The 19143-nt window shown below is 59.1% G+C and overlaps 1 protein-coding gene across 1 annotated transcript in view; it reads left to right on the top strand.

The window, feature by feature from the left end:
• LOC148107454 (uncharacterized) overlaps positions 1–19143 on the top strand; it is a 61451-nt gene that overhangs the window by 15955 nt on the left and 26353 nt on the right. The window contains 1 exon segment of the mRNA XM_087857165.1: positions 14420–14466. Within this exon segment, the coding sequence (XP_087713291.1) occupies positions 14420–14454 (35 nt within the window). The 3' untranslated portion in view covers positions 14455–14466.

Raw genomic sequence — 19143 nt, 5'->3', positions numbered from 1 at the left:
GCAGGCAGAGGGAGAGGGAGAAGCAGGCTCCCTTGCAGGGCTCGAGATCAGGACCTGAGCTGAAGGCAGACGCTCAACCGATTAGCCACCCAGGAGCCCCTCCTTGCAGTTTTTTTGTGCAGCCTTGCATTCAGTAGGTGCTCAGTTGATGCTTGAAGGGATGCAGTACAGTAGGGACTACTGGGCACTACTGACATTTGGACCAGATAATTCTGATCTAGGGGCTGTCCTGTGCATTCGGGGGTGTGGAACAGCATCCCTGGTCTGCCCACCCAGTAGATTGTACCCCCCCCCCATTGTGACAACCAGAAATGACTGCAGGAGGACACTGCCCAATGTCCTCGGTGGGGGGGAACTGTCGCCTCTCCAGGACTCCTGTGGTATATGATAGGACCTCAGAGAGGACTGTCTAGAAGGCAGAAAAGCCCCAGGACAGTTTTCCTTGGAAAACTGTAACCAGTGTGTAGATTTTCTTCATTCAGATGCTTTCATTAGTACCTACTGTGTGCTGGGAGCTGTCCTAAGTGCTAGGATTCGTCTGGGAACAAGGCAGGCAGGCGGCCCCCCTTCTTGTTTGTCCCAGGCATAGCTGGACACTCTCCTCACTCACCCCGGCTTGGCCTTGGGCTATGGTGGTGACTTAAGCCCCATTCATGCCTTAGTCTCCCCCCTCTATGAGATGGGGGCAAAGGTGGTCCTGACGGTTGCAGGTGACCGCATGAGGAGCTGTCACCTTGGGCTGTTTCCTTTCCAGGCCTCAGTGCCCCCATCTGGAGAGTGGTGTTTGTGATAGCAGTTACCTTCTGGGCTGCTGTTGGGGATTAGCGAGTTCTTTGCTCAGGCACACGGCACACAGTAGGTGCTTTGTGATGGTGTGCAGATGATGTGTGCATAGACTCTGAAGGCCAAGTGTGCAAGCATCTGCCTTTGGGTCATCGCAGCCAGCTGGGCAGGGGGTAGGGTGTGCTGGTGGAGTGCCCACGGCATCCTCTCTGTGCCTGGCCATGCGGGTGGGGGTCTTGGTGGGAGGGAGCTCAGCTGCCTTCCTCCCCAGGCCTGTAAGGAGCTGGCTCAATGGAGATCCCTAAGGCGATTAAGTGGGTTCATTTGATCCTGGACGTGAACTTGAGAAGGTGGCTTTATCTCCTGGAGATGAAAGCCAGGCAGGCGATGAGCCCCCTGGCCCAGGCAGGGAGTTTGGGATTTTATCCTCCACCCTTTGCGCAGCTGGGGCCTGTGCTGGGGGCTTTTTGCCCCACCTGCCTCCAGCCCCCTCAGCTGCATGTTCAGACTGTGTGCTTTTGAGGCTGGTCTAATCCTGGTGGGCACAAGCCTCGGTAATTCACTGGACCCTTTCAGTCTCGTGAGCTAGCAACGATCATCACTTTCCCTGTGTGACGGGCAAGCTGTTAGGGCCCAGAGAGGTCACCTAGCTTTCCCAGGGCCACACAGCATCCTGACATGCCCCTCCCCCCCAAACAATATTTGTAGCATCTACGTGGAAAATGCCTTTTTATTCTTGGGCACTGAAATTCCTCCTTCATACAGTCTTGACTTTACACAGAATTAACAACAAGAAGAAGAAGAATCAGTGTAATGCCCCAGTTGTAGTATAAAGGGAAATGGGAGGAAGGAGCTGCTGGCTCCCACTCAGGATGAGTAGGTGCAGATTTGAGAGACGTGAGCTCAGAAGGGTGTCGGTACTGGAAATACATGAAAGGGACTTAAAAAAAAATAAAATAAAAGCAAGTGTTTGGATTGGTTCTGGCCAGTTTTTTTAATGGCCGGGTCATTTGAAAATTGCGTGGGGAGGATGACTTTCACAGCGTGGGCCTGCTCTCCCCAGCTGAGTGGCCGTCGAAGGACAGCCGCGATTGTCCCTGTACATTTCTGGCATGTTCCGGGTAGGGACACCGCCTCTGAGACCCCCTCTGCCCTAACCACACAAAAACAGTGACGGTGACAGCAGTCATATGACCACGTTGTTCCAGGCCCTTTCTGTAGTTAGGGTAATGCCAGTAAACTGTAATGTGCTGGGGGAGTGGGACCACTGCCGCGGAGACCCTCTCAGCTTTCCTACCGCAGTAACACAAACAGTGATGGCAGACCAGGCCCCCGTCTGGCTTGGATGTCTGCAGTAGCCTCTCCCTGGTCTGAATCCACTCTTGTCCCTGGGATCTGTCCTCCCTGCGGCAGCCAGAGGGACCCTGTCTGAAGGAGGGGACTCTTCAGTGTCCTGCTCTCCAGGCCCTGCCTCCTCCTTGGAGAATAAACCCAGACGCCCCGAGGCCTGGGTGGCCCCTGCCTCCTTCACCCCTCTCCCCACCCAGGCTCTTACACTTACTGCCCCCTGCCTGGCACGCTCCCTCCTTGGCTGCCATGGGTCTCAGCTCAGATGTCACCCTCGGGGGGAGGCTTCCCATCACCATCCTTGCTCCCTGCATACTCTCTGTAGTGCATTTATTCCCTTGGGTTTTGGTGGCCTTCCCACGTCAGAGGTCACTTCCCAGGCAGCAGGAGCTACTCCCATCTTGTCTGCGGCTGGGCCCCTGATGTCTGGAATGGTGCTGGCACATAGTAAGGGCTTAGTTGGTTTGTGTCGATGGCCAAATGGGTCCCTTCACGGTGAGATAGAGCCTGGCTGGGCCTGACCTGGGGGAGGGGGAGGATGGGTGCTGGACACAGGGCCCTTGTCCCTCAGGGCACCCAGCCTGTCTGGAACCGGCTGGACCAGTGCCTGCCGCTTCCTGCCCAGGGAGAGAGGCTCTGAGGGGGTCAGGGTGCACATGGGGTCAGCGGGGTGATGTAGGCCCCAGGGTTCCTTTGGCAATGTCTGAAGATACTTCTGGTTGTCACAAGGCAGGGAGAGGGGGGTGGGGAGGCACTCCAGGGGCCGGAGATGCTGTAAACATCCTGCAGGGCACAGAGCAGCCCCACAGGGAAGAGTGATCTGGCCCAAAGTGCTGGAAGGGGCATCGGGCCTCAGGAACTCAGCATCTGGGCTGTGCTCTGGGCAGGGGAGGGCAGGGCAAACTAGGTCCCCTTTCTGAGCTGTGTCCACATCTCCGTGGCCCACAGTGTGCCCCTGGGCAGGGCGACTAGGCATCCCAGAGTTGCTCATCATGTCTGTTCCCGCGCAGGGCAGCCGTCAGCCTGCCTTGGTAACGCGTCCCCGACCTGCAGGGTTCCCACAGTCTGGCTGCTGTAGTGTCTCCTCTCCCCGGGGCGAGAGCCAGTTGGAGGCGCTGCGAATGCGGTTGTTGCGGTGGGAGCTCCCCCTGAAAGCATCCCTCCCAGTGCCCTTCTTTACAGATGGCGAGGCTGAGGCCCAGCGCGGGTGAGGAATTGGCCCCGGGTTGCACAGCACAGTAGAGCCTGGACCAGGGAGGCCCGAGGCCCCCGAGGGAGAGGACGCCAGCTCTGGGGTTCCCACAGTCCTCTCCCTCTGGCTAGCAGGCTCCTCCCACTGACCAGATTCCACATCTCCTGTAGTCATTACGGTTATTTACTTTATAATTTGACGAATTTTTAAATCCTTCATGTCTACATGTATATATGTATGTCCCTTGTCATGTTGCATTTATGTATTATTTATAACACTTATTTTTCTTATCGTAAAACCGTATTATTGCTGTATTCCTACAATGAATGCTATTCAGTCAGAAACAGGAATGAAGTGCTGGTGCGTTCGTGATGCAGACGGACCTTGCGAACACGGTGCGGTATGAGAGAAGCCAGACGGAAGGCCGTGTGGGGTCTGACTCTGTTGATAAGAAACGTCCCGAACAAGCAAACTTGCAGAGGCGGGAGTGGTTGCTGGAGGGGGGCTGGGGGCACGGCCGGGGTGGGGTGACTGCTTGTGGGCGGGGGTTCCTTCCCTACCCGGTCCGGGAGATGTTCTAGAACTAGATGGGGGTTGTGGTTGCACAACACTGTGCATGCCATCGGGGCTGCTGATTTTGCTCACTTTATAATGGTTAATTTTATGTCACGTGAATTTCACCGCACCAGAAAACCAATCTGGAACTGAAACAGATGTGTATTTATTGAGCTCTTACTGTATGCTAGGCACCGTAGGCATTTGCTTACCGAGTCTCTAAGTCAGCCCCAGGAGGTGAGAGTTTCCGTTTCACAGGCAAGGGGCAGGCGCAGAGATGTTCCGCGGCCTGCCCGGGATCACACAGCCAGAAAGCAGTGGAACCCGGACGGATGGAGGGACAGACGGATGGACAGACAGACAGATGGACAGACGTGAAGCAGTGCCTGGGGCTGGATCCTGACGTCCCCACCTCTCTCGGCTGAGCCCAGCCAGGAAAGTGGTAGAAGTCTGTGCGGGGGTGGGGCTCTCCTGCCTGCCTGCCCTCCAGCCATGAACACAACACTCCTGAGGGGCAGTGCTTTGCTGGGGCCGCGTGGCCCTCGGGGGCACTGGGTTGCAGTGTGTGTGGGTGGGATCCTGTAGCCCTGGGGCTGGTGTGCACGGAGTGTTGTTCACCTTCTTACACCCTGAGGGACCCCAGGCACAGTGGCTGTTGTTTGTCTCCACCCCCACCCTGGCTACAGAAGCAGGAACTTTCCAACACAGGGTCGGGTGCTGTGATTCAGCGTGGCTCACTCTGGGGAGCACGGCGGGGGGGCGGGCGGGGGGGCTGGACTGTTTTCAGTTTCCGCTGAGTTTCTCGCTCTGACTCAGTGCTGCTCCTGGCCTCAGTGACCTGGGCTTATGAACACCTGCTGAGCCGAGCTCTCGCTCATGTGAGCCGTCAGAAAGATCCAGGCTTGATGCATCCCTCGCTGGCTTCCTTGGGCCTCGGTTTTCCCATCTGTGTAGTGGGGGCATGGAAAGAGGTGTTTATTGATGTCTTTCACATTGATCAGCGGATGTGAGGGGATGCACATGTGTGGATGTGCGTGAAGGGATTTGGTGCAGAAACAAGGGCCTAAAAGCCAGTGGAGGCTCTTGGGGAGGCCTGCAGCCTCTACCCCCCTCCCCCATCCTCTCCGCGGCAGACCTGGGTGGAGGGTGTGTGTGTCACGACGTCCTTCTATTCTCCAGGACGACCAGCTGCCAAGCCCAGTGGGTGAATGCATGGTGGCCACTGAAGCCTGCATCTCCCACCGGGTCCTGCTGTAGACGGAAGCCTGTGCTCTGGGTCTTCTCATCCTGGCCTGGCTCAGGGGCTAAGTCTGGGTGTCCGAGGTGCTGGGGGAGTTGACTGATGTCTGAGTAGGATTGGGGGCTGAGCTCCGGTCCCTGGGGAGGCCCAATGGCAAGCTTGAGCTGAGCCCCTGACCTGAGTTTGAACAGTGCTGCCTGCTGGCCTGCAAAGTAGTCCTGGCCTCATCCCTGCTTTATAGATGGGAAAACTGAGGTTTGCAGAAGCAAGGTGACTTCCTCAGGCTTTTCAGAATGGCAGGGCTGGGTCTCAGCCAGCCTGATTTTTGCCAATCTGGTTATTACTGTTTTGTAGCTGAGGAAACAGCCTCAGAGAAGAAGTTCAGCCATGAGTGTGGGGTCATCCAGCTAGAACCTGGATTGAGTCCGGGTGTCAGGCCAGGCCCTGGGCTTCAGGGACTCTGGGTGTGGGCTTCCTTGTTGGGCCTTACTGTCCCATCTGTGCAGTGAACACTGCCTCAAGGATTGTCTGGTCCCTCCTGGTGCATAGGTCGCGGAGGCTGGGGCCTGGGCTGGTGTCCAGAGTGCAGGCCAATGGGGAGAATGCGGAGGGGGGCTGGGAGAGGGAGTGGGGGGGGGTACGGATGATAGAGCATAGAGGGAGGAAGTGTGCAAGGACCCTGATCGCTCTTTGGACCAGGTCAGCGGGAACCCGCCCTGGGTTGCTGGATTCCCCGGAATATCCCCTGGGCCTCGGGTGACAAATCTCTTTCACCGTCTCTTGACCTGGACAATTAATTGCTTCTGGTGATCGATGGCTCCATGGCACCCTTGCTCTCCCAGGCAGCCCCCAGCCCCTCCCTGCAGCCACTAATGGCCCAGACCCCGCTCCGGGGCGGGGGGAGCCTGGGGCCAGAGGCAGGGAAGGCTTTGCAGCAGTTTTTGTTCTGGCTGACCATTAGGATCCAGTGGCAGACAGCCTCTCTGGGGGGAACCCCCCCCCGCTAACATCTTGGGGCGCTTGCTTTGTGCTCTCGAAGGGGCAGAGACTGAATTATCTTTTCAATGAGGGGGGCCACTGAAGGGCATCCAGAGACTTCTGGAAGTTTCCACCCCATGGAGAGAGCCTGCTGTCTTGTCTCCTGCCCCACAGGGAGCTTCTGGGCAGAAGTATCCAACAGAGATAATGTTGTGTGGTTATAGTGGGTGCCTGGATGCAAATCTCAGCTGTGGGAAGCCTGGGTGAGTTTTCTTGCCTCGCTGCCTCATTGCCCCCATCTGTAAAATGGGGAGGGGCATAGGGCTGTTGTGAGAATTAGCCAGTTACTAGGCACAGAGGGCTGAACGGTGTGCCTGACACTGTGAAGCCCTCAGGAGGGGAGCTCCAGGTCCCTGCGGGCTGTCAGTGCCGGTGGTGGACAGACAGATGGATGGACAGATGGCTTCTCCATGCTGGCGCCTCCACAGGCCTGGAGGGAAGCCCCTGGCCCTCCCGGCCTGGTCTGCGCCGCCTGCCCTGCCTTGGCCTGTGCTTGGCGGGGAGCCAGGCTGCTGAAGCCACGTGCCTGGGCCCCCGCCTGCCCCCCTTCCCTCCAGAAACAGTCGATATTCCGGCTCCTTCCTGGCGTCTGATTCTTCTGTCGGTTGCTGTCCCCGAAGATGGCCCCACACCCCGAGCGAAGAGACGGGCAGGAGGTTTCAGAGAAGCGTGTTTGGGGCCAAATTGGTGGTGTTGGGGTTAGAGGATGGGGCGGCTGCACATATGCCCAGGTTCCATCCAGTCTACCCGGCCCTCGAAGACCGTGCCATCTCGTGGGGCTGCCAAACCTCTCTGGGCCTTGGTTTCTCCATCTTTGGAATGAGGTCAGGATCGTGCCCCCCTTGCTGGGCTGTGAAGATGGCCCGGAGCCTGGCAGCGGATGCCTGCCGAGGGGGTGTTCCCGTGAGGATGCCCAGTGTGGTGGCTTGCCCGACGGTGGTGTAGGCCTCTTTTGAGAGCCCAGACAGATGGACTTGGGGGCTGGGGTGTGCACTGACAGCATCAGGGCTGCTCTGCCCTTCTCTCCCTGACTGTGTGCCCCCCTTGCATGGGCCTTGGGGCCCCTTGAGTGTCCCCCACCATTGGATGGGCTCTGTCCCCTTTGGATGGAGCCGTGCACCCCCCTCCTCATAGCCCTCTATTGGGCCCCCACCTCTCCTCCTCTTTGTCCTACCCAAGGCCCTGTCCACTTCCACCCACACCCTCTGGCCTCGCTGTGGCCACCACCGTCCTGGCGGGAGGGGGAGGGGTGGGGTGGCCAGGGCTCCTTCGGGCCAGTGTGTGCCCCCGCCTCCTGCTCCCCAGCACTTGCTGGCTGCCGCAGTCCGGTGGGGAATCAGAGACCTGGAGAACTCCCCGTGTTTGCCTCTGCAGCTTCTAGGAGAGCCGGCGTGGGCTGGCACGCCTCAGCTGTCACTTGAGAAGGAAAATAAAATGTCCCAGTGGCTTCTAAATGGAAGGGCCGCGGAGCCTGCCTCCCGCTCCGGCTGTATGGGCTGCTGGCTACTGCAGCGGTGGGGAAGGCCCACCCCCGGCCCCTCTCCACCTGATGTGAAGAGATGTGCCGGGTGGCCCAGGCAGTTCCCCTAGGTCCTCCTCTGTGCCTCCTCCCACCCCGAAAGGCCTCAGGGCCCTGGCCTGCTTCCAGCCTGGAGCCGGGGTCAAGTGGTATCTGAAGTCCGCAAATCCAGCCTGCAGGGACCGCTTGTGGAGGTCACGCTCGCCCCTTGGGGGCCAGCGCCCACCTCGTGGATGGCCTCTGCAGAGGTCCGGCACGGCTCACGCTGCTGGCTGCATGGACGTCACTTCCCTTTCCTCGAAGCGGCAGGCACCGCAGTGGTCCCCGGGCTGTGGGCGACTTCGTAGAACTTGCCCCGGGCCTGCTGACGCGGTTTGATATGGGAAGGTGGGGGCTGCAGGCGGAGCATCTCCCCTCTGAGGGCCGGCACTGGGGGTCCTGCCGTGGAGCAGCAGAGCCGGGTAGGGGGACCGGGTCCCAGCCCTGCCTGCGGGCTGCGCTGGGCAGGAGGCGATACCTGGGGTGCTGCTGGTGACTCGTGGCGCCTGCTCCTTGTAGGGTCCCAGTCTGTGCCTCTGCGCTGACTGTGGGGCACAGTGAGGGCGCCACGCCCTCCTCAGGGACCACGGAGGGGTGGGGCAGCTGGCCGTGAGATCGCCTCTTGGAGCCTCAGTCTGTCCACTGGGGAGCTGGGCGGCAGCAGCTCCAGAGAGAGGCTGCAGGAAGAATTAAGTTGGATCTGCGCTGCCTGGCCCAGTGTCTGAGCTAACGCAGGGAGGGGTTGCCCCGACCATTGACATCCCTGTCGCCCAGCCCCCGTGCAGGGGTTAAGACTGCCGGGGCTCCTATCCTGACTTCTCCACTCTCCATCTCAACCAGCCTCCCTGGGTCTCAGTTTTCTCGTCAGTAAAGTGGGGATAATAAAGAACCCGTTTGAAGGGTTGATGGAGTTTAGTAAGTAAAGACTCAGTCTGGGGCTGCCACTGAGTTGCTAAGTGTTAGTTATGACTGCTGTTATTATTAGTTGTTGGTTTTGTGGCTGCTCTCAGATAGGATGTTGCGGGAGTGAGGGCTGCCTGGAGGAAGAGGGCCTTGGGCTTGTACGCATGGGTGTGATTCTGGTGGGTGTGGGAGGTGCGTGGTGGGGGGCGGCCTGTCTGTCGGGGGAGGGGACTGGTGGAAGATAGCAGGCAGGTCTAGGGCCATACTGTGTGCCTGGGCCCATGACGCACCCACTGTATGCTGGACGCTGGGTTGGGTCTGTTGCGATCTCATTGGCTCACTATATACCAGGCCTTCTCTCAGCCCTGCTGTCAGCTGCACCCCATGGTGTTGACCCTGCTGTGCACGCCTCCCCCCCATGTGTACCCAGCTTCTTTTACTCTGAGCCTCGCCTTGCAGGTCCCACTCTGCATCTGGCTTTGGGTAGACTTGTGGCCTCAGTGAGGGATGAAATCAGGTCCTTTCCTGGGGGACTTAGGGTCTGCTGGGGGTGGCCAGACAGAGCCTTTGGGTGGGGTGGCACTGAGGGCCAGACCATGCCTGGACTGTCTAGAAAGGCTTACTCATTGGGCGGGAGGGGAGAGGGCATGATGGAGCTGGGCTTTGAGGCACGTGTAGGAGTTCTCTGGAGAGACCGCTTGCTCTCATCTGTACCAGGGCAAGCTGCAGGCCCAGACCAGTGCAGTATGGGCCTCAGTCTGCCTCACTGTGGAATGAGCACATTAGGGAGAAATTTGCTGGGGTCCTAGAAGAGTCAAGAAAGTATCCAGGGGTCCTAGAAGAGTCAAGAAAGTGTCCAGTTCTAGCCCTTGTTCCATAAGTTTCCAGCTGAGACCCTTGGGACAGGGGACCATTCCATCTGACATCTCTCCCTTTCCCTGTTTATCTTGGAGCACTGCTCTGAGGTCCCGAGGAGGGGGACACGTTGACAACACTCGTTGTGACAGTTTGTCGAGCACCTATGCTGTGCTGGGAGCTGTTCTGTATTGGCTTATTCAGTGGGCACCGCACCCTATGGGGAGCAGGGGACACTGTCCCCACCCCTCTGGTTACAGATGGGGAGCCAGAGGCACAGGGAGAGGAGTGGTTTCAGTGTGTTTGGGACTGGAACCCGGGCTGCCTCTGGCCCCACCTCGCCCATTGTCTGTGGGTACCATGGGTGCTCTGTCAACACCTGCTCTCTTTCCTGCCCCTCGAAAGTGTGCCCCGTGGGGCCCTGACTGCGGTGCTGCCCCTGCCGTGGGAGGCTGGGAGGAGGCTGGGTTGGGAGAGAGGATTTGTTCTGTGTGTTCGTGGTGCTCTGGGGCACACGGAGTAAAGACCTGATATCACACGAGGGCCTGGAGGGGCCAGCAGGGTTGGGGACTTGCCCCTGGTTGGCCACGGTGGGGCCTGGTGGGAAAGGCCTGGAGGAGCTGGAGTCCAGCCATCAGTGCTTGCCTGGCCCTGAGGCCGAGCCCTTAGGTTCTGACTTTAGGAGAGACTCCAGTGCAGGAGGAGGCTTGAGGCTGGGCCTGGGCAGGAGGTCGCTACCTCCAAGAAGCCCTCAGTGATTGACCTAGACCTGTCCTCAGCAGCCCTGCCTCACACTGTTCCTACTCAGTTTTGAGTCCTGTGGCCTTGCCCTGGAGATAAAACCCAGGGGTCCTCTCCCTGCCCTGCTGGCTGTTTCCAGTTCAGCTGGTTCCCACCTCTAGGCCTTTGCATCTGATGTGCCCTCCTCCTGGAGTGCCCTTCCTGCTTATCTCTATAGGACCAGCTGCTCCTAGACCTTCAGCCCCGGTGTGCAGTGTCACCTCCTGGGGAGACCGTCCCTGCCCCACCGCCCATGCCCTTCGTTGCAGGTTCTCTCTGGTTTATGTCCCTCACTGCTCTTTGAAGTCATCCTGTTCGCTTACTGATGCGCCTGTGGGGGGGTGTGGGTGTGGGTGGGCGTGCCCGCGTTCACTTAGAGCCCTCCTTGTTCGTGTTCAAGGCTGCATCCGCCTTGGAGTTTGAATTCTGGCAAGCTCTGTCCTCTCCCGGCTCTGTGGCCTTGAGCTGGTGGCTTCCTGTCTCTGAGTGAGGCGGATGGACACACTGGGCCGGCCTCTGTGACTGGGGTGATCTGGGCAGGCTTCCCGGAGGAGGAAAAGGCGGTGCTTGTGCTCAGTCTGGGAGGGCGGAGGAGGAGGGTGAGGGTGCATTTGGCAGAGGCCTGAAGGGGCTCGTTGTGGGGCTGGGAGAACGAGTCTCAGTCCATGGGCCCTGGGGGCCACTGACGTCCATGGGCCCTGGGGGCCACTGACGTCCTTGAGCTAGAGTTGCCGTGGGTTTGGGAGAAGGAGCCCTCCTTGGATCTGCTTTGCTGGGAAACAAATCTGGTAGCCCCTGGGAGAAGAGGAGGACAGGAAGGGGCTGGAAGTCGGCATCCGTGGCCTGGGCCAGGCCAGGCCGCCCAGGGGAGTGGAGTAGGAAGGGCGCCTGGTCCCCCCACGTGCTCAGTGAGTGAAGCCCGCACGGATGTGAGTGAGGGTGAGGTGCCCAGGAGCATGTGAGTGGATGAGGCAATGAGCCAGTGGGCGAGTGGCCGAGGGTGTGCACGGGTGTGAACAAGTGTGTGCAGCACCAGCATGAGGGAGACGGTGGGTGAGGCTAAGGGGTGTGGAGCATGGCTGGGCCCCCGCGGCTGCTCCCTGGCCTGTTGGGCATGGAGGTTGGTGCTGCCCCCTCTCGCAGAGGACCCAGAGCAGAGGGAGGTCCTGGGGACATGCAGCTCTGTCCTGGGAGGTGTGAGCCCCTTCCATGCTGGCAGGGGGCGGGGTGGGGGGAGCCCCAGCAACCCCCTCCCTGTCTGCCCTGCCTCGTGTTCTGGCTCCCACCACCCAAAGGGCATGAACCCGGGTTCAGATCGCAGCTCCTTCACTTTCTGGCTGTGTGACCTTGGGTGGATTACCTCCACTCTCTGAGCCTCGGCTGCCTGGGCTGGAACACAGAGGTGTGGGTGGTCATGAGGAATAACGTGAGTGCCGCGTGAGACGCATTTGGAACACAGACAGGCAGGAGGCTATGTTTCTCTTCTCCCTCCCCTACCCAGAGCTGACCAGGGCTCCCTGACCCCTGTCCAAGCTGGCCAGCCCAGCTCCTTCCTGCCTGCCCTATGGATTCTCCTTGTGGCGTGCTCTTCCCCTCCACCTCTCCCGCCTCCGCGGGGACCCTCCTGGGCTGGTGGAGGAGCCTGCCCCTGGCCACTGGCTTCCACCCTCCACTGCACGGCTGGAATGCGCTCTCCAAATCCCAGTGGGAGCTTGTGCCTTCTGGGCATGCAGAACTCTCCTGAGGGTCTCCCCGCTCTGGGAGTAAAGCTGCTGCCTGCCGGCTCTTTGTGACCAGTCGAGTCTCCCTGGGTTCGTGTGTTCAGTCTGTTCCACCCTGCGTTCCACGTCGGCGCTTTGTCCCCTGTTCTCTGCTCCTACCCGCCCTCCACCCCTGTATCCTCTCCTGGGAAGCCCCGGTCAATTCTCTAGGTTGGGAACTGCTCTCTGGACTCGCGTGTGGCTCAGTCATTGCTGGGAGATGGCCCTATCTCCCCCTGGGCTGTGTGACCCTTGGGCGGCCGGGCTGGTCCTGCCCCCCTGCTGCCAGGTGCTCTGTGTCCCAGGACTGTGGGAGGAGCTGGCTGGAGTTGAGAGAAGATACACAGAAGTTGGGGTCTGAGCCCCCTGCTGTGGCCTGGGGAGAGCGCCCACTGGGCCTGACCATCCTCGAGCCCTTTACGAGGTTTTTGGGAGCCTGGTTCCAGACGGCTGTGGGGACGTGCCTGGGCCCTCCCTGCTCCCAGCCTTACGTGGGGGCCTGTCTCTGGAGCTGCCTCAGATGGCAGGACCAAGTGCCAAGCCTGGGGGCATCATAATGAAAAAAAAAAAAAAAACTCAACAGAAAAAGAAGGGGATGGAAAGAAAGGGTGGGGTTGTCCACCTTGAGCTACCTTCAGCTGCCCCTTTCAGGGCTCTTTGGGATCCGAACGGCCTGCCAGGGCAGACCTGGAGCTTCGCCTTCAGCTCCTGGGTAGGGGTAATGGTAGTGCCCAGCGGTAACTGAGCGCTTGTGGTGTGCTCTGCAAACACTTTGCATCCAACTCTGAGGTCCATGCATTTGCCACTGTTCCCATTTCAGAGATGGGAATACTGAGGCTCGGGAGGTGAAGCGACTCATCCAAGGGTGCACAGCTGGGAAGGGCAGGGCCCCTATTTGAACCCAGGGAGCCTGGCTGCAGAGGCCGAGCCCTGCATGGAGCTGTCCCCAGTGCTGTGAGAATGGTCATCCCCAGCATCACTTGTCTCGGCACGGGTGAAGAAGGGGGTTCTGGAAGGCCCACTGGATTTTGAGATGTTTGCACATGAGCGGGCCATGAAGACATCTTGGGGAGCAGACCCATTTTCTGGATGGGAAGACTGAGCTTAGAGAGTGCTGGGGGCTTGCCCAAAGTCATAGCTGTTAGTGGGACTGGAGCCAGCTTTCTGGACTCTCTGCCCAGTGATCTGCCCACTGTACTATTTCTTTACATTTTTTTTTTCTGTGTAAAAGCCAACATAATAACACAAGAACACATGGGTGCAGATGAATGATAGCATGTAGCCCCCCCGTCCTGGCCCCCATGGTGATCAGCATCCTGGCTTTTCGTGGGAATCTCCTTTCTGTTCTGGGGTGACCACCTCTGTGGTCATGTAGTGAAACTTGAGTGTTGCCTTTCCCAGAATCGTGTGCGTGGACCGAGGGTGTGTGGCAGCCCTTTGAGCCTGGCGTGTGTGCTCGGCACGAGAGCCTGAGGTCCCTCCGCCTGATTGTGTGAGCCCCTACTTTGTCACATGTTGCTGGGGACAAGCAGTATTCTGGGGCACACCTGTTGGTGGATGGCTGGATCGTTTGTGGTTTTTTTTGGTGTGATTATGAAGAAAGCGGTAACAGTCGTTTGTGTGGAGTCTTCGTGAGGACCTGTGGTTTCATTCCTCTGGCAGAATGGCCCAGAGGTGGGATTGCTGGGTCCCATGGTCCCGAGACACTTGGTGTCTGTCTGTCTTTAATCTTAGCCGTCCAGGTGCCTGTGCGGTGGCCCCGGAGGGCTTTAACTTGGGCTTTCCCGATGATTAGTGAAATCGAGCACTTTTTCATGTGCTCACGGGCCATTTGTATATTGACTTTTGCGAAGTGCCGTCAAGTCTTCGGTCCGTTCTTCTGTTGGGTTGACTGGCTCTTTCTTATTTCTTTGTGGGTGTCCTTTATATATTCCGGACACGAGTTTCCGCCTGACCATTTCTGACTTTGAATGGTGATGCGGAAATTCTTGAATGAAAATAGCAGGTGCACTCCTTCAGGGGTCCCCTGCATGTCCATAGGGTCCTCTGGGAGGTTCATGGGGGGGTTCACAGTGACACTGTGATCTGGGCCCCCAGCTCCTCAGTGGCCCTGCTGATTGTAACCACACAGCTCGGGTTGGAATCCCAGCTCTGTGACTTCCTAGTGGTGGGACTGGGGGGCAGGAGACTTTGCTTCTCTGAGCCTCAGTGTCCCTCTCCGTCACTGGTGGCAGAGTGCCCGCTGGGCTGTGGCGGGAAAGTGCTTGGCCTAACGCATCCAGCGCCCCAGGCACAGACCAGTGGACCGCGCCATCCCTACCCACACATTGACGTGGCCGTGCCATACTTAGCTCATGTGTGGAGGCTGCTGACTTTTTACTAACAAGACTCGTATTTTCCTCCTGCAGGACTCCCAGGCTCTTTGAGGACTCCGCGTTGCTGAAGGCCATTTCTGGTAGGTTCACGGCTGTCCCCATTGCTATCTCTAGTGGATTCACATTGCTGGGACCTTCTCATGGGCGGGGGCAGGAATTTCTGGGGAAGCCAGATTCCTCCTGCTGGATGTGGTTGGGGGCCCAGTGTGACCTGGTGGGGTGGGATCTGGTACCCCAGAGTTGCCCAGGGCAGGGAATGGCTTGGGGGATTTGGGGGTCCCTGGGGATAGGATATGATGCCCGAGAGAAGGGGCAGTCCCTGACAGTGTAGATGTGGGATGGTGGGTTCATGGGTGCATTGCTTCTATGCTCTGAAGGTGGCTGCAGGCATGGGGAGGGAGAGGCCCGTGGAAAGGCCCGTGTGTTGGGGTGGCGGGCGCTAGAGGATGTCCTCAGTCCGGACACATGCGTGCCGCTGTAGCCGCCATGCCAGTGGGAGATGAGGGGGCCCGTGTGCCAAGCCCTGGCACTGCCGCATTCATGCTGGGCACCCAGGGCAAGTCACTTCCTCTCCCTGTGCCTCCACTTCCCAACCTGTAAACTGGGGGAACTAACAGTGTCCGCTCGTAGCGTGGCAGTGACGATGAAATGAGCTTAGACAGAACAGAGCCTGGCGTGGAGTAGGTGCTTGACAAGCTGATGTCACAGCTAGTGCTTTCCCTGTGTGGATCTCCCAGCAATGCCCCCCAGATGGGCTGTGATCCTCATTTTACAAACAAGGAAACTGAGGCACATGTGGGTCACCTGTCTCAGCTGGAAGCTAAGACCTGGGACTTGAACCCTTTGTTGACCCTCCCAGGGAACCTGGCAGCTTCTTTCCCAACATGCTCCTTTGGCAGCAAGCAGACTAAGGCCATACTGGGCAGGTCTGTGCCCACTGCCCGCCCCTCCACCTGGTACCTTGGACGGCAGGGCCTCTGCCACACCGGGGGGACTGGGGAGGGGTCAGATGGGCACAGGCAGGGTTTGGGATGACAGGGGAGAGGGAAGGCGGTCCAGGAGCAGGTCACGTATGGTGGACAAAAGCTTGGAGCTGGGAATTCGGAGGTTCGGCCTGGCTGGCGCACAGCGTCTTCTGTATGCCGTGATCTTTACCTAGGAGAGGCGCAGTACTCCTGAGCCGGGACTCTGGAGTCCGGCTGCCTGAGTGCGGGTCTCTCTTGGCCACTCATTGTTTGCATGACCCTGGGAAAGGCCCTGTGCCACCCGGTGCCTCAATTTTCCCTTCTATAAAATGGGGATGCAACCATATCTTCCTGCCTCCCCCCCCGCCCCCACAGGATTGGTGATGAGTGGATTGTTGCTAAGATTTCTGTGTTTTTATAATTTTTTAAGCAGCTGGGAAACTTGTAGCAGAGGGAGTTAAATCCATGCCCCCCTCTCCCTGTGCCTGGTCCCCATCCCTGGAGTCATGGGGCTTGGCTCAGGGAAGACAGGTGCTGACCCAGGCCTGGTAAAGACTAAGGCCAGGTCCTGGGAGATAGACCCTGGTGCATATGACAGGGACAGTCCATTCCCCTCCCCGAGAGTTGGAAGATTTGGAGGCCTAGTGGAGGATGCCTCCCAGAGGGATTGTGGGGAAGGGGTCCTGGGTCTGGGTCACGAGGTGAGCACCCAGTCCCAGCCCATGCCCTGGAGGAAGAAGCGGTCAGTGGGGATGGCCTCCGAGAAGTGAGAGCTAGGCCCCTTCCGTGGCTGTGTGGCACTGAGCACTCTGCTGAGGCTTCAGAGATGGCGCATGGGCTTCTGTGAGCATGTGGTGCTCAGCAGGTGGTAGGTGCTTGTTCACTGCTCCCCTTGTCTTTTTTTACCTCTAACTGACAGAGCTGTTCCTTTGGGGGATGAGGAGGGGGTATCGGCTAGGTCTGGTTCCCAAAGGAGAGTTTGAGGGGGGCTGAGCGGCCGGCAGAGCCCCCAGCCTGACCTGCAGCTTCTGTGGCAGGGCTGAGATCAGGCACTCTGTGCTCCTCTGGGTTCCCAAGCACCTCCCACCTCCCCCCCCCCCTCCGAGTCATACTGGGTGCAGACGGGGACCTGGGAGGGACAGCTGGGGTCTCCTGTGCAGCACCATTCTGCATGGGGTAAACTGAGGCTGAGAGGCAAGTGGGGGGAGTTTCAGTCCTTGTCCCTGACACCCAGCCCTTGGCTGATGTCCTGGCTTCCCTGGCAGTTCTGCAGCAGACGGGCCTCCTGCACACCTGGGCTTGAATCCATGTCCGTGCCTTGGTTTCATCATCTGGCAAATGGGTGTCCTACAGGGTCATTGAGGGCATTGCTGGGCCCACAGCAGGTGAGCACATTTTGACTCAGACCTGGCTGCTATCGAGAGGTTTTATTCCTCTTCAGAAGACATTCATTCGCAGAACGATTATTCCTGGGGCACCTACTGTGTGCTAGGCGTTGTTCCAGGTGGTGGAGAAGGAGCTGTGAGTAGGGTGGACGAGTGTCCTGTCCTCCCTGGGTGAGGCAGATAGTAAGCAAGTCACGTACACACGGTGTGTCCTGTCGTGGGGAGCTCGGGCAGGAAGAACCGATGGAGAAGGGGTTTGGGAAGTGTGCGGGTGGGCTGGGGGTGGCCGTTTCAAATGGGGGGGGAGTGAGGGTGGTGCCACTTGAGAAGGTGGGTTTGAGCAAAGACCTGCAGGAGGGGAGGAAGGGTGTCCCGGACAGAGGGAACAGCTCATGCAAAGGCTCTGAGGCTGTGTGGAGTGGGCCTCTGGGTTTGCAGGGACTGTGTGAGATACGGGTGGGGTTTTCTTGGGGCCGGCCTCACTCCTTTGCTCCCCAACTTCCCCCTCGCCCCGGGAGGCAGGAGGAATCAAGAAGCTTGTAGGTTGCCTGCTTCTTGAGCCAGGCCCTGGCCCCATGCGGTGGGTCTCGCCTTGGAGGTGGGGAGGTATGGGCGACCCTGGTGGTCATCCCCCCGTGGTGATGGTGAACCCATTGAGGTTTGGGTACCTCTGAGGTTGAAGGAAGGCCGCCTTGCCCGGGGCTTCCTCCTCCTCCTCTGCCTCTTGGTCCTCCATCAATCTGCCTTACTGGCCTAATGGGGAGCCTTCCTCCCAGGGCTGAGTTATCTGCTTGTCATGCCATGGCCCACCCGAGGACGATAAAAGGGCTTTTTGTCTGCAAGCACTTAGCTTCCTCCTCTGGGGCAATCCATCACGTCTGAGGAAGGAGGGAGGCAGACAGATGGGGGAGGGGGCAGAGGGGGTCCCAGGAGCCCCCCCGGTAGGACCCAAGTGGCTCCTCAGCCCAGAGACAAGGCCTGTCTGGGGACAGGCAGGGGCAGCTGGGAGGGGGACCATGGGGGTGGCGCGGAGGCAGGCCGATGTATGAAGACAGAGGCGCTGTGTCGACCCTTTGCCCCACAGCTCCTGGCTGGCAGCTTGAGGGCCTTTCTGAGACCCTTACCTGGGGCGGTCTGGTGGGGCCAGAGCTGGGGGTGGGGAAGACATGCGAAGGCCAGGGAGGCCCAGGGTCCAGGAGAGTAATGTAACAGCCACAGCAAACACTCCTGTCGCCTGAGACCCCCTTCTAAGCACCTTGTGGGATTATCTCATTTAATCCTCAGAGCGACCCCATGAGATGGGGACTGTTGTCGTCCTGTTCCATAGATGAGGAAATCAAGGCACAGGGAGGGGATGTGATGTCCCCAAGCGGGCAAGTGGCAGAGGGAGGGTTTGAACTCAGGGAGCCCAGCTCTGGAGTCTCTGTACTCATGTATGTTGCTGGAGGAGGTGGCATTTGGTTTGGGGTGGGAGGGGGCAAGCCAGGTGTGGGTCTTGACCTGAGTGGGTGGGGAGGACTCCTGGCATCCCAGGTCGGGGAGCTGTGGGAGCCCGGGCACAGGTGGGCAGGTGGGGTTTGCCCTTGCAGTGTGGTGCTTGATGGTGTACAGATGAGGGCCAAGGGGTTGGGTATGGGTGGGGGCTGGGGTGGCAGGCTTTCCGGGTACTTGGGGAGGAAGATGGGGACCAATCATCCTGCAGACAGATGAGTGTGCAGGTGTGTATGTTGGGAGCTTGCGGGGGGAAGTTTCTTGGGGCTCAGCCCTGCAGAATTACACCCCTCAGAACTCCATTTGCTCCACCTTGGAGCAGAGAGAGGGTCCGCTGGCTTTGTTGGTGGTTGGGCGGGGCCCTGGTCCCTCCGCTGGGTGGAGGAGGTGAGCACATGGGGGTTCTCTGCCCTGGGCAAGCTGTCCCTCCCCCTCCTTTCTTTCCTTTCCCCTCCTCCCCTGCCCCTCGCTCCATTCCCCTCCATCTCTCCCTTCCCCTCCTTCCCCTCTTCCTTCCTCCCCCTCCTCCCTCCCTTCCCCCCTCCTCCTTCCCTCCCCTTCCCACAACCCCCCTCCTTCTCCCCACAGGCCACCCTCAAATGACAGCAATTAATGGTGCCTCTGATGGCGGGCTGGGAGGATGGGGCTGACAGTTGAGCGTGTCTGCCTGCGGCTGGCCCTCTAATCGGGCCCGGGGGACGCCCCCTCCTGCCATGGCTCCTAGGGCCCGCTCCATCACTCATAGGGTAGCAGGGAGCAGGGGCTGCCCTTGGCGGGCAGGTGCGTGTGAGCCAGCACAGAAGCTACTCGCCAGGCCCTGCCATCCTTTTATTATTATTATCTTTTTTCTTTCCTAAATGGGGGGCTCTAGGGTGACCCTTGTCATACCCCAGTTAGTGTCCATGTGATGGCTAGG

Source organism: Ursus americanus, chromosome 30 (genome assembly GCF_024610735.1).
Source record: "Ursus americanus isolate L20-20 chromosome 30, mUrsAme1.1.p, whole genome shotgun sequence".
Classification (NCBI taxonomy): domain Eukaryota; kingdom Metazoa; phylum Chordata; class Mammalia; order Carnivora; family Ursidae; genus Ursus; species Ursus americanus.
This window is presented reverse-complemented; position numbering and strand designations above follow the sequence as displayed.